Source organism: Panthera tigris, chromosome B2, assembly GCF_018350195.1.
Source record: "Panthera tigris isolate Pti1 chromosome B2, P.tigris_Pti1_mat1.1, whole genome shotgun sequence".
Taxonomy (NCBI): domain Eukaryota; kingdom Metazoa; phylum Chordata; class Mammalia; order Carnivora; family Felidae; genus Panthera; species Panthera tigris.
This window is the reverse complement of record NC_056664.1, coordinates 141,752,125-141,765,810: the sequence shown is the minus strand read 5'-3', so window position 1 is coordinate 141,765,810 and position 13,686 is coordinate 141,752,125. Positions and strand designations below refer to the sequence as shown.

At 55.7% G+C, this 13,686-nt stretch overlaps 1 protein-coding gene across 4 annotated transcripts in view; it reads right to left on the bottom strand.

The window, feature by feature from the left end:
* TMEM181 (transmembrane protein 181) overlaps positions 1-13,399 on the bottom strand; it is a 59,033-nt gene extending 45,634 nt beyond the window's left edge. The window contains exons 1-2 of one of the 4 annotated variants that reach the window (XM_042987433.1): positions 13,257-13,399; positions 968-1,071 (exon numbers count right to left, since the gene is read on the bottom strand). In XM_042987433.1, the coding sequence (XP_042843367.1) occupies positions 968-1,071; positions 13,257-13,264 (112 nt within the window). In that variant the 5' untranslated portion in view covers positions 13,265-13,399. Of the gene's footprint in view, positions 1-967; positions 1,072-2,780; positions 2,928-12,349; positions 12,822-13,256 lie in introns of those variants that run through there. The other 3 variants (XM_042987434.1, XM_042987432.1, XM_042987431.1) reach the window with 3 other exon arrangements.
* Positions 13,400-13,686: the final 287 nt, after the last annotated feature.

Genomic DNA, 13,686 nt, shown 5'->3' with positions numbered 1-13,686 from the left:
TGAGTTCAGGTCCCGCGTCAGGCTCTGTGCTGACAGCTCGGAGCCTGGAGCCTGCTTTGGATTCTATGTCTCCCTCTTTCTCTGCCCCTCCCCTGCTCACGCTCTGTCTCTCCCTGTCTCTCAAAAATAAATAAACATAAAAAAAGTTTAAGAAACTAGCCTTTGGAGGCCCAGCCGCCTCTGGGACAGGCTAAGCCTAAGTGTCATTTGTAGGAAATGCCGTAATCAAACACCTATCAGAGACCACCCTCAGTAAAAAATATATTTAAGAAAGAAAGAAGAAACAACCACATAGGCTCCTGGTCTCCTACCCCCCAGACAGGGCTGAAGAGACCAGGTTTCTGGGAACCTGCTGAAAACAGGCCAGCTTCTCTGGTTCTGTTTTCCATCTGTGCAAAATGGGGTTGGACTGGATGATTTCAAAGGCATTTCTGAAGCTAAAAGCATTATGGTGTGGCTCTGGAACCCCAGGGCACCTGGTGCCCTGAACACAAGGCAAAAGCCAACCTGCAGGCTCCCTCCTGCCAAGAGCTTGGGGCGTCACTGGAGCACCCTCCCGGGTCCCCTCGGTCACCCCAGCCCCGTGCTCACAGCTATCTCATGCCCTCCCTGGAATCTGCTGCGCCGGGCCGTTTACATGGCCTGTGGCCCCCATCGGCCAGCATGTCCTGGACTCGGCAGCACCCAGGCTGGGTTCCGAGCACAGCAGACTGCAGAAATGTTGGACCATCCGCTAAAAGGTACGCCATCAAGGCCTCCCGGTGCTGCCAGGCTAAACTCAAGCCCTGGCTGCTGTGTGGGGCAAGGCCAGGGTTACCCCTCACCCAGTGGGTTCAGAAGAAGTGGCACTTCACCCTCTACAACGGGGCTCTTAGCGGGTGACAGCGAGTGGGGACAGCTCAGCTGGGCTGAAAAGCGGGTACTGAGGTAACTGTAAATGATAAAACGATCAAAAACTGCGGCTTACCTCTGATCCCAACGAAGACGGTCAGGCCGAAACAGACGAAGAAGACGACGAACACGAGGACAAAGTGGCGCTTGGAGAGCGTGTACAGCCGCATGGGCGCCAGCCTGCAGAGAAGCCAGCGGGTGAGGGTCACACAGGGATGGCCGAGGCCGCATCGAGCCATCCCCTCCCCACCTCGGGAGCGGGCCTCCCCAAGACCCAGGTCGCCCGCCTGACCAAAACACCTCGGGGGCCACCAGAGGGTGGGGGACTGTCCGCTAAGCCCTGGGTCAAGCGCTCCGGGGAGAGGGCTGCTCCGCATGCAGCCAAACCCCACTCCTCGTGGCGTGAGAACGTGCTGCGGCTTCGACGCCCACTCAGGGCGTGTTTCACCACCCCACCCACGTGGTGGCTCAGCCCTTCTACACAGCCCGACTTTCAGCAGCCAGAGCAGAGCCCGGGTGCAGGGAAGACCCCAACCCACACGGGCACGCGGCTCTGTCTGCTGGCGCAGTCAAGCCCAGACCGGGAACTGCAGGTGCCTCCAGCACGCATCTTCCTACCTGGCCCTCCAGGAAGCCCACGGCCTCACGTTTCCTGTCCAGGACTCCGCACAGCCCCGCACCTGCACCCACCCGCACGGTGAAGCTCAGCCTGGCCTTTGCTGAGCAGGCCGCCCACGGTCCTCTGTGACTTACTCCAACGCGGAGAGCAGCTCAGTGGATCCATCCCACCCCCCGTCAGGAGGTCCCTGCCTATGCAGTCCTGTTTTCTGCTCTGGAAGAAGACGGCAGTGGGGAGGGATCAGTTCTCCTTTCGAATGCCCTACCTCAGGCATCAGAAGAAAATCCATGAAGGACCACACTTCAAATGTGTGAGGCCCGGCCAGCCACACGGCCTCTAGTCCTCACTGCTGCCTCTACACGCAGGCAGGCGTGATGAACACGCGTGTGCGTGGCTGTGTTTCAGTTCAACCTGACTGCAAAGAGGTGGCAGGCCAGGTCTGGCCCGCAAGCGGCCGACCGCTACCAAATAACCTAACGAGGAGACCCATAAACCCAAAGAGATGAGCGACGGGGGTGGGGGGCTGTTTTGCTTTGCTTTTTACATTCTTTTTATTCCCATAGCATTTCCTGGTCTTGGGAGCTGGGACAGGAGGAACTTCTCACACCTCAGAACAGTGCACACACGCCTGGGACAGGGAGAACCAGGCTGAGAACTGAAACGGAAGGAAGTTATTTGCTTTTACGGTACTGTGTGCACACATACAACCTCTCCTTTACGTGGCTGACGATTCCAGTTCCTGAGCAGGAAATCAGCCAGATGGTATCTCGGGGCAAAGGTGGGGCCCAGAAGCCACCTTGGCTCAGACGTGGCTCGGCTGATACCAAGCCCAGCTCTCTCCAGCAGGACCCACCAGACCTTTGGACGAATGAACTCTGAGGTCAGTGTCACTGTGTTTCATTGAATGACGGCACCAGTGAAGAAATAAAGGAACGAGTAGTAACTCTGTCTCTTCCTTCTGGACTCAAGTCCAAAGGCTGACCCACAAGCGACCCTGCTGTGCATGAAAACGAGGGCCAGTGAATTAAATAGTCTGACCCCAACTCTGATTTTGGATCCTAATGATTATAAGAGGCCTGAAAGTCTTAAAATATTAGAGCCAGAAATGACCTCAGGGAGGAAGTCTAACCCCTTCGACTGACACATGGGGACACTGGGGCCTAGACACTGCAGAACAGTTGCCTGAGATGTCACAGCTCTGCCCCTTGGCAGTAACTGCCGCTCCCTAGGAAGGAGGCTCAGGGAAGCAGGGAGAGCTGAGGGGACCCACCTCCGTGAGTGCCCTTCTGGAGAAAGCCCTGTGGAGGCGGGGCGGCATGCGAACAAGGTCCTCTTTGTCATTTCTCTGCCATCCCCAGGTGTCGAGGCTAATAATGCAGATCCTTAGCACAGTCTGCAGAAGGGAAGATTTCTGTGCAGCTGCACGGGGCATTTTCACTTGGAAAAAACACTACACAAAGCTAAATGGACCAGATGCTGGGAAAATGCAAATAGTCTGTAGTTCACAGGGCTGCACCGATGTCGCTCTCTTAGCTCTGATAAACGTGGCGCGACGCTGAGACGCTAGCAAGAGGGGAAGCTGCGTGAAGGGTGTGCAGAGACACTTTGTACTATCTTTGCCACTCTTCCATAAACCTAAGGTTGTGTAAAAAATTAGAGTCACTTGTGGCACCCCACTCTGCTGCTCTCAGGGCGACCTGTTTCCACCCCCTCCCCCCGCCCCGTCCACCCTGTGCTGAGGCTCTGAGGGGCGCTGAGGGCTCTGAGCACAGGCGAGAGCCCAAAGGACATTAGTTAGAAGCAGAGAAAAACAGAGTAATAATAATTACATTTAAATGTTGATATTTAAAACCTATCGTTAAGACACATTATCAATCATTTGCTAGAAAAGCCCAGTTACTTAGCAGACGAGAGGGTATGGGGAGAAAAGAGATCAGCAGGGCAACGGGAGCACAAGGCCGAGTTCCTGCAGCAAACACCTGCCCAGGGACGCTGTGCCAATTTCCTCCTCCAGGGCTGAATACAAATATAGTGCTTCCCTTCCTTAACCCTGCTACTTAAGGGGTGCCTGGGTGGCTCAGCCAGTTAAGCATCCAACTTCGGCTCAGGTCATGATCTCACGGCTCATGGGTTCGAGTCCGTTTGAGCAACGGACTCTGTGCTGACAGCTCGGAGCCTGGAGCCTGCTTCGGGTTCTGTGTCTCCCTCTTTCTCTCTGCCCCTCCCCCACTCACACGCACCTGTGCATGCACTCTCAAAAATAAATACTAAACATTAAAAAAAATTTTAAACCCTGCTACTTAATTCCAATTTATTACAGATTTTCCTGGTTCAGAAATCAGGCCTCACCCAAGTCAATGGAAAAAAGACACAGAGAAAGCGGAATAAGCCCCCTGCTCGAGAAAATGTGATCGGGCACAATCGCGGCCATGACCTCGGCTTGCTGGGGACAGGCTGGGCACGGAGCCACATTTCTGCTGTCTTCCAGCGGTAAACCTTTCCAGGCATCCTCACCCTGGGGGCCTGGGGTCTGAGGACCCCCTCCAGCCACAGGGTGCTGAGGGCCAGCACCAGCACCAAGATGGCTCAGTTCCGCACGACGGTGCGTCCTCTCCAGGGTTCCTTTTGCTCTCGGCTTCGTGTCTAAAAACTCCACAGCAGTTCGCTCAAAATCAAGGGACTTCCTAAGTCTCAGAAACACCTTCCTATTCGAGACGAATCACAATTCTGCACTGTTGCTCAATCAAAGTAGTGGCGTTGTGAGTGGCAGCAGCGGGGAGTCGAGGCCACTCCCCAGAGGGTCTCCTTTCACGTCTCCTCCCGCCCTGCCAGCCGCCCCACAACCACTTTCTGCCTGACCCAGGCTCCCAGCGCCTTCTCTGCCTACCTCCCACTTCACCTCCCAGCTGAAAAACCAACGTGTTTCTGACCATCAAGCTAGCCGATGGCCCAGGCAAGTCTCAGTGAGCAGGCAACCTGTATTCCCTAGGATCCGGCCACCAATGGAAGGAATATTCCCTAAGTGCTCAGAGGCAAGGCTGTGATGTAGGCAATACACACAGCATGACACCAAGAGGCCTCCGATCCAGGAGCCTAATCCGCTCGGCCTCTGCTGTCACCCATGCCACCACACTGCATGGACTCTCCGATGCCGGACCATCTCCTGCTTCCTCTCTCCTGCTTCCTCTCTCACACTCCTTCCCACCTCCAGGAACCATCTCAACCCCCTCCCTGCCCCTGATCCCACCCTGAGACAGTGTCCCCGAAGACATTTTCACTAAGGAGTCTACACCACTTTATGGTCAATAAGTTTAAAACCGAACCCATTAAAAAACAAAATAACAAATGAAAAAGCTGCTTCCACTGCCCATTTCCTGCCTCTCCCCTTTCTGCATCCCACATCCTGCAACCTTGGAGTCACTTCTGAGGATGCCTATCTCTCATTCACCCCACACCTGCAGCCAGTCAGGAGGAGGGGTGCTTTGCTTCCTAACTTCTCGTTCCCCATGTGGGGTCTCGAGGCCCAGGCCCTGGCCACGCCCAGCACGGTCACTGCAACAGCCTGCCAGATGCCTCCCCTGGGTGCCGTGCCACGGCTCAGCAGGTAACCTGCCCTAGACCAGCGAGCTACTAAGCGGCTGAGGCGGTGTTCAAACCCAAGCATCAGCATCCAGAGCTTAATTTCTTTAATGTTTCCCACCATGGTGGAGCCAGACTCTAGACCAGCCCCTTCACACACTGCTCTCCTGATGTGAAATGCTCTCTCTTCTCCACACCAAACCATCGAAATCTGCCTCACAGGGCTCACCTGCAGGTCCCACCTTCTCCAGGAAGCTTCCCCTCCCTCCCATCTCTCGTAACTTTAACCTATTACAACACACGTGGCCTGCACGACACGGCCGAGGGCCTGAAGACAAAGTGCCCATCTATCTGCCATGGACGCTGGACACAAGAAAACACCTGCCCAACTTTCATTAGTTATCTCAAAAGTGTTCACGTACTTCCCTTGAATTGGTGTAAGATACTAGGGAGCAGGGAGAGGACTCCCCACTTCCCCAGACACCCTGGCCAAGTCAAGCACCGCATGTGGTGGGATCTTCAACCCAGATAACCAGAGCAGGAAGGCCCCGGACAAAACCCTGCCAGCTCAGGACAGCTGTCCCTCCTTTTTCTCTTCTGGATGGGACCCAGACGCCGGTCTTCCTCTCCAGGCGCATGTCTCTTTTCACACTCAGGCATTTAACACACACACTCTAAAATGCAGACCTCCCTGGAGCCCCTGGAGCCTTGGAAGACCTTTCAAATTCAATGGAACAGATTGTCCCCTTAGCTTTGGCTTGGACCGTTTAGGTCCCTTCTAAATTAATCTCAGTTTCATGGGTGACTTAAAATAGCACCCAGACTTATTTCCTAGAGAAACTAAAAACACCTTTACTGGAAAGCCAGTCCCCCAAACTGCAGCCATCATCCAAATGGCTGCAAGCCGCGCCTGCCCTTCGTTGTGCATATTCATAACCATCTCCCAAGGGACTGCTTCCAGGTACCATGAAGTCTGTGCAGCCATCAATACCCACAACGAAACAGCAGGAAAACCATCCCGCAGGACCCTCTGCAGCCAGATGTCGCCGCTGTCCTGCCGGGACACATTGGCACGTGCTGCCCTTTGCCCTCTTCCCTTGTCAGCTCTCCGCAGCGATCTCACCCTGTTCCAGGCGAACAATTCCACGTTCACGGCCCGGCCCAGCTGAGCCCCAGGCTGACAGCGAACACCTGTTTGACCCTCCGCTTGCACATCCGGTGGGCGGCTGGTGTGATGCGTCCAAAGCCAGACTCCGGATCTTCCCCCACCCTGTCCTGCAGAGTTCCCCACCCCAGGACGTGGCAGCCCCAGCCTTCCAGGGGCTCAGGCCGAGAGCTGGGCGGTCACCTTCGACACCTGTCTTCTGCTCACTCCCCGCATCTAATGCAACAACACAGCCTTCAACATATACCGTGTCGCGGCCCTTCTCGGTCCCCCAGTCAGGCCCTGCCATCTTTCACTGCACCGCAGGCCTCCCCCGGTCCTCCCGCTTCTGGGCTGAGCACCCACCCTCTGCTCTCCGCCTTGCTGCTCTGAAAGCCAGGTGCGTTCACTCTCAGTCCGCCGGAACTCTCCAGTGGCTTCCCTATCACGGTGAGTGACAGCCAAACACTCCACAACCAACAGTCGCTGGCACGCCTGTGACATGATCACACGGGTTTCTTTGGAAACAACTCACCCACCATAATCCCCACTTCGTTCTAAAGGAGGAACAGGAGCCATGGTTGACGAAGGGACTTCTTCGGGGGCAGGGCAGAAGCACCACTGCTGTCTGCCCGGAGCCACACTCTGCCTCCTCCTCCCCTGGTTCCCTGCCCTCCAGAGACCAGCCTCACTTGCCCAGTCTCCCTCCCCCCACCCCCCCACCCCCCCCCCGCCACACTGGGGCCCAGAACCTGTGGGAAACCAGCCAGGCGCTGCTAGACAAGGTTTCCCTGCTTCACAAAGAGATGTGTGAGAAGAGCCTCCTCTGTCCCCGTGGGGAGAGCCGTGCAGGGGAGCGCTGCCTGCATGGCCACAGCCACACGTCACGTCAGAAGGTGCACACAGCCGACAGGCCCAGACTGAGAGCCAGAGACAGAAACTACCTAGGCCACACAGGGACACAGAGCTGCCGAAGCGGCCCTGGAGATGCCCCCTTCAAATTCTCGATGCTCCTGTTCTTTAAGCCACTTTTCATGGGTATTCGATTCGAACCAGAAGCTTCCCGGGGCACCCGGGTAGCTCAGTCGGTTAAACATCCAACTCCTGATTTCGGCTCAGGTTGCGATCTCAGGGACTGTGGGATCAAGCCCCGAGCTGGGCTCTGCACTGAGAGTGCAGAGCTTGCTTGGGATTCGTGCTCTCTCTCTCTCTCTGACCCTCCCCTGGCTCACAAGCTCTTTCTCTCTCTCAAAATAAACATTAAAAAAAAAAAAACAAAAAACAAAGCTTCCCTTCAATATACATACCAAAAAAAGAAAAAAAAAACCACAATTAAAAATGAAACTCAAGACACTAAGTCACATAAGTATAGAAACCTCCCTGTTCAAGGCACCTGGAACTGTCCTGTCAGAATGTGAAACAGTCACCAACCATCCTTGTCACCTGCCCTTCCTATTTCCATTGATGATTAGTCACCGAGTCCTTCCTCTCCCTCCAGGCCCGACACACCCTTCCTTCCCCCTTCCTTCCCAGCCCAGCTGAGTCCTGCCTCCTCTGAGGTCGCCCCCCAACCACACTGACAAGGCAACTGTCTCCTCCAATGGAGGACAGGAGGCACGTGCCCATTTCCAGATTTCACTGTGGGTAGCAACTGTTCACAGACTTCCATGCCTCTTCCAGCCTGGAGCTCCCCCTTGGCCTCTCTAGGCCCAGTGGTCCAGCGCTGAGCCTTATAAATGACAGGCCATGAACCAGAGATTCCTTAGTCCAATAACTATTGATTTCTTCCATTTCTATGCATTCCTCCCTGGTTTTACTCTGGTTTCCTCCATGTTCTAATTTCTTTGCGATAATCAAGTATAAACCACTGAATTGTAAAATTGAACGTTTTCTCTCACTGTTATCTTGTAATTTTTTTGTATGGTTGTGGCCTTTGCTAGGTCTGGGAACTGGCCAGAACAGCTCCAAGAAAGTGCCTTCCCCTCGGCACACACCTTCAGTCAGGTCCCTGCTCAGCCGCCTGGAAAGCCAGTGTCCCCATTAGGGCCACCGAGAACTCCAGAACTGCTTGAGCCAACATTACTTTCCCACTGGACGCTTCTCCCTCCCACACAGGCCCTATAAGAGTTATTAAAACACCACTGGAGAGAAACCATGGGAGAGGCACACACTCAACGAGTCCCTTTATGGGCCTGGAGCAGAATGACCATGACACAGACAGAACTTGGCTGAGCAGAGAAGGCGAGAAGACACCTGAAGGCACTGCCTTCCAGTGACGCGGCAAGAGGAGACCAGCAGCAGTCTCTGCCTTTGACAGAACCCTAAATGATATAGTCAGCACACACAGGGAGGCAGGAGAAAACAGCATCCAGGAGGCCGAAGCGTTCTTATAAATACATATTTCATCTGGTCTCATAAAGTCACAATACAGTAGGTAAGTAAGACTGAAAATATTTCAGTATCACAAATCTCGCTACTTGTTCAACTCCTTCCCAGATTTCCCACTGGAGAATTAAAAAATGACATCTGGGCAGTGGGAAGGGCCTTTCAGTCTCAGTACGTGGGCATGCTTTAAGCAAAGATTTTGTTTTTCTCATCATGTGTATAAAAGTAATCTCTTCTCCCGTGGTCCAAAGCGCTGGCCTGGTATCTGCAGCCTGGCTTCAAATCCTGCCCACCCACCCCCACTTGCTAGGCAGACGACTAAGTAACTCTCAGGGCCCCAGTATCCTCCTCTGTACATCAGAGACACGTGGAAAACCCCCAGGGTCATTGGCGGGCATAGATGAAAGAATGAAGGATCCAGGACAGTGCAGGAAGCATATAGGAAGAACTCAATCAGGTTTGCTATACTAGTAAGAGTTGTGCTTTTGTCCCCATCCCCTACTTTTTCTTTTTTAAAAATCTGGTTTTGGGACGCCTGGGTGGCTCAGTCAGTTGGGCGTCCGACTTTGGCTCAGGTCATGAGCTCACGGTTCGTGGGTTCGAGCCCCACGTCGGGCTCTGTGCTGACGGCTCGGAGCCTGGAGCCTGCTTCGGATTCTGTGTCTCCCTCTCTCTCTCTGCCCCTCCCCTGCTCACTCTCTCTCTATCTCTCTCTCAAAAAATAAACATTAAAGAATTTTTTTTCTAAAAATGTTTCCATCTTACCATTATCCCTGATGATCCACTCTGTAATACCTCCCCTCCTCCAGCTCAGAACCCAGCCAACTGAAGAAAAGGGCAGGGCCGTCATTCCCTAAGCACCTATTTGGTACTAGGCTAGGTGCTTCCCTGTGAGGCAGGTACTATCAGCCCTTTCACAGACGGGACATTAGAGGCTAGGGTTGGCATACACTGCTGAGGTCTCAGTCCACATGAGGGGGGCGGGATTTGAACCCCCAAGGTCAGCGGCAGAAAGGAGGCCCACCGCTCCCTCACTCTCGCTCTTTGGCCCCCTCACCAAAATCTCCCCTTTTTAAACCTACCGTTCAATGGGTTTTGACAAGAACAAACTCTAAGGGGAAGAACAGAATAAGAACTCCGAAATTTCTATCAGGGACATATATTGAATACCGCCAAATTTATTCAAATTTCAAACTTGACTATATTATAAATAATCTATGGCTACCTAGTCAAAAAAGCCATTATACCAACATTCAAGGCCCAACAACCTCAAAGTGTATTTTAATGAACAGCACGCTCATCGACACTCCTCAAGGAACCATGAATCCTTGTGTATCCTCGCCAGGCTGCAAGCCCAGTGACTCACACCCAGGAGCGTGTTAGGTAACTGAATAGCCTTCCCGGGGCAAAGACAACAGGGAAGCAGGCCACACGCTGGTCAGCGCAGGCAGTGCGCCAGCCAGGGGGCAGCACCCAAGCCCGGGCCCAGACAGCGCGTCCGGGGGTGAAGAACCCAGGATCTGAAGGCAGACCGCCCGGGCTAGAAGGCCTCTCCGCCACGACCCGCAGGGCGACCTGGGCCGAGCCACTCTCCTTCTCGGCACCTCCAGTCCCCGAACTGTAAAATTCAGAAAATGGACATGCCCCACCGCCGAGGGGAGCCGGGGTAATTAAACGAGTCATTCGTTACACGAAAGCCCTCGTGAGCACTCGTTCATCGCCAGCTGCTACTGAGAGATGTCACTAATGTGGGCTCTGGAGCCAACCACTCAGGCTTCAGCCTCAGCTCTGCGACATACTGTGACCTTGAGAACCTCGGACCGGACTTCTCTGCACCTCAGTGTTGCCATCTGTAACAACGGGAATGGTCACGGGGCGAGTAGCTGAGAGGATGGCACGAAATGACACACAGAAGGGGCTCACAGCAGTATCTGGTACAGAGGAAACAGCGTTATTTTTTATTAGCTCCAGAGATCATTTGGGTTCAGGGGGGAAAACAAAAGATTCCTAAGAGGCACAATCCTAAAAAACTCTGTAGTTGCAAGACAAGGATACTGACACAGGCCTGCTGTCCCCTCGAGCACTGGGACACTCGGAAGGCCTGGGACACAGAAACCCCAACAAGGTCTGTGTTCATCTGTCTGAGCCACGCCTTCACTGCTGGCAGAGGAGGAGTCCACTTAATACAATTCCACTCTGAAATGCATACAGAATGAAACAGACATGTGAAACATACTCTCCAAAAACTGGTTGTAAGTATCAAACACCACACACACACACACACACACACAACAACAACAACAACAACAACCTTATCTACCTCTTCAGGAAATGCTACTGCGAGAGCAAAGCAACACACGAACCTGAGACACCTCAACTATGTGTAGAGCTGTGACGGCTATGCTCAAACAGGAAGTCAGGGCAACAACTGTTTGAGACGCCCACGGTCCTTGCCTCCTGAACCCCCGGCACCTGTCACTTCCCGGGCATTTTCAGAAAAGGAAGGAGTTTGCAGGAATTTTAAGCTTAAAGCTTTAAGACGGGGAAACTATTTATCCTGACTGGTTTTGACAGCAATCCCTCCTGCCCTTTTAAGAGTAGGCAGGGCTGCATGTGAGCAGGGAGCTCACAGTCCTGCAGACCCTGCATCAGCCCCGGGCCCCCAAGCTGAGCTCCTCCACCACGCTGCTCTTTTCTCTTCCGTCCCCCCCCCCCCAGTCCCCCCGCCCCGGCACTCTTTCTCCGGCTCCTCTTCCTGCTCCTGTCACTTCTCACCACGGGGCTCTGTCACATCTGGCAACAAGAGCACTTTGACCTTCCCGGGGCCTGAAGCAGGACACGCTTCGGGCTTGTTTCCTCGTAAGATTCTGATGCGCACCAAAGACTTTTTCTGACTCCCACTGCTTTCGTGTCCTCTTGAATGAGACGATGGTGGCTGGCTGACCTCCAGATACCTCCAACATCCCCCAACCCCAGCCCCTTGCTCCACAGAGCCCGGCATGGCTTCTAGGAGAGCGTCGGGCTGCCGACCGCTCCATGGCAGGAGACATACTCCGCTGAAATCCTTCGCTCACACTGTGGTTTGCGAGTCTCGCTTTAGTTAACAGCCCCCACTTGGTCTAGTTCCCTATCACGTGACAGACAGCCCCCGACTTCCCCAGGAGACCCAGACTGCAGTCCTGGCCAACGCCCACACCGCTTCAAGCTCTCTGCTCCTCTGGCCCAAGTAAACGGGAGGACACCCCACACACCACCCAGGGCTGCTGTGCTGCGTGGACCCAAGGACGTCCGCTACGGAGGAGAAGCTCCCAAACCTTCTGGGAGTTGTCACTCTGCCGCAGGGTCACAGCTTTGCACGACCCCAGAAGGCATCTTCGCGCGGCATCCCAAGTACACTATTCACACAGGTCACAAACGAACCGTGTCCCTGGAGTTGTGCGAAGGCACCACCGGTAACCCACCTCTGCCCGGGGTTTAGTTAAAAGAAAGACCTTTCAAACATCCATGTAGGGCTACCATTTTAGGCTGGCCCGGTTTCCTATGCTGCGCTAAAGTAATTAACCGCAGTCAGAAACTTCGGAGGAGGTGGAGGAAAACCTTTCCCTCCATCACATAGGTCTGCATTCTGGCAACACCCTCCGATCTTCTCTATGTCCACAGTCAAGGACTCGGCAGCGGTCCAATGCAAACCCTCCCGGCCCCGACGACCCCAAACACACAGAGAAACTCACACAGTCCTGTCTGAAGGTTGCCTTCAACTGCCCAAGGGGCCCTCCCGACCTCCTGCCACAGACACCGCTCCACACAGCAGACAGACTCTGGGCACTCCTTCTCTGGGACTTCTGACTTTTTGCAACTCAAGCACAAAACTTGTTAGTTTTCTCTCCTCTTCCCAGATGTCCCCTGGGAGGTACCCAGGTGACTCTGCTGCGTCAAAGGCAAGCTTTAGGGCTGGCGTCTGTGGGGCCCTGGACAGGTTTTTCCTCCTTAAAATCCCTGAACTTCACAGAGGTAATAAGGCCCAAAGTCAGCAGATTAAAACTCATAAAACTCGGTGTCCCGGAGATCTAAAAGGGCTGTGGCAGGCTCCCAACGTGCCACCATCATCAAAAAGCCACTGGAAAGCACCTCTCTTTAGTCTCAGCTGGGCTAGGTCACAAAGAGCTGAGTGGGGTGCTCTGGGCGCTTTTAACAGAGACGTGACAGATAGGGCCACTGTCGGGGCAGGGGGCCACCGCCCTTCCAGCGGGGAGGCTGGGCCCCGGGCTGCCCCAGGGAAGGCGGTGAGGGACTCCCGGGAGGGCCGCTCCTTAGCCATCCAAACCTGGGGAGCACGGGTCTCCGGAGACAGCAGGGCCAGAGCTGGCCTCCGAGGGTCCTCCCGGGGCGCCTCTGGCCGAGACCCGTCCCGGAACGCCGCCCCCATCCCCACCGTCTGCAGGCCGCCGGGGGGGTGGGGGGGTTACTGCGCCGAGCCGCCCCCGCGAAGCCCCCGGCGTCGCGCCCTCCCCCCGGGGCCCGGGCTCCACGTGGGCGGAGGGCCCGGCGTCAGGGCTCGCGGGACCCGGACGCGGGGCCCGGGCGCCCAGGGAGGGGAGACCCCGGCCCTCGTCGCCCGCCCTGCCGACCGGCACTCACGGTTCCATCTCGGCGCCCCGGCCGTCGGCCCCGGCCCGCGCCCCGAGCCCGCCCGGCGCCGCACGGTAGCCGCGGCAGCCACAGCCACAGCCGCAGCCGGAGGGACAGCGGCCCGGGAGCAGAGCAGCCGGCTCCGTGGAACTCGTCAGAGCGCGACGCGCCGCGGGGTCACGTGCGCGGAAGCGGCCGCGCGGCGGCGGGAGGGGCGGGGGGGCGGCGCGGCCGGGGCGAAGGTGGGGGTAGGGGCGAAGGTGAGGGGGGGCGGGGGCGGGGGTGACAGTGGGGGCGGGGCCCGGGTGAAGGTGGGGTGCAGCCCGGAGCCGAGCAGGGGCGGGAGAGGGGGCGCAGGACCCCGCCCAGACCCCCCCTCCCCCCGTCACTGGCCCCATGGGAGGGGGTCCCGCGGCGCGCCCACCTCCCAAATTTCTGT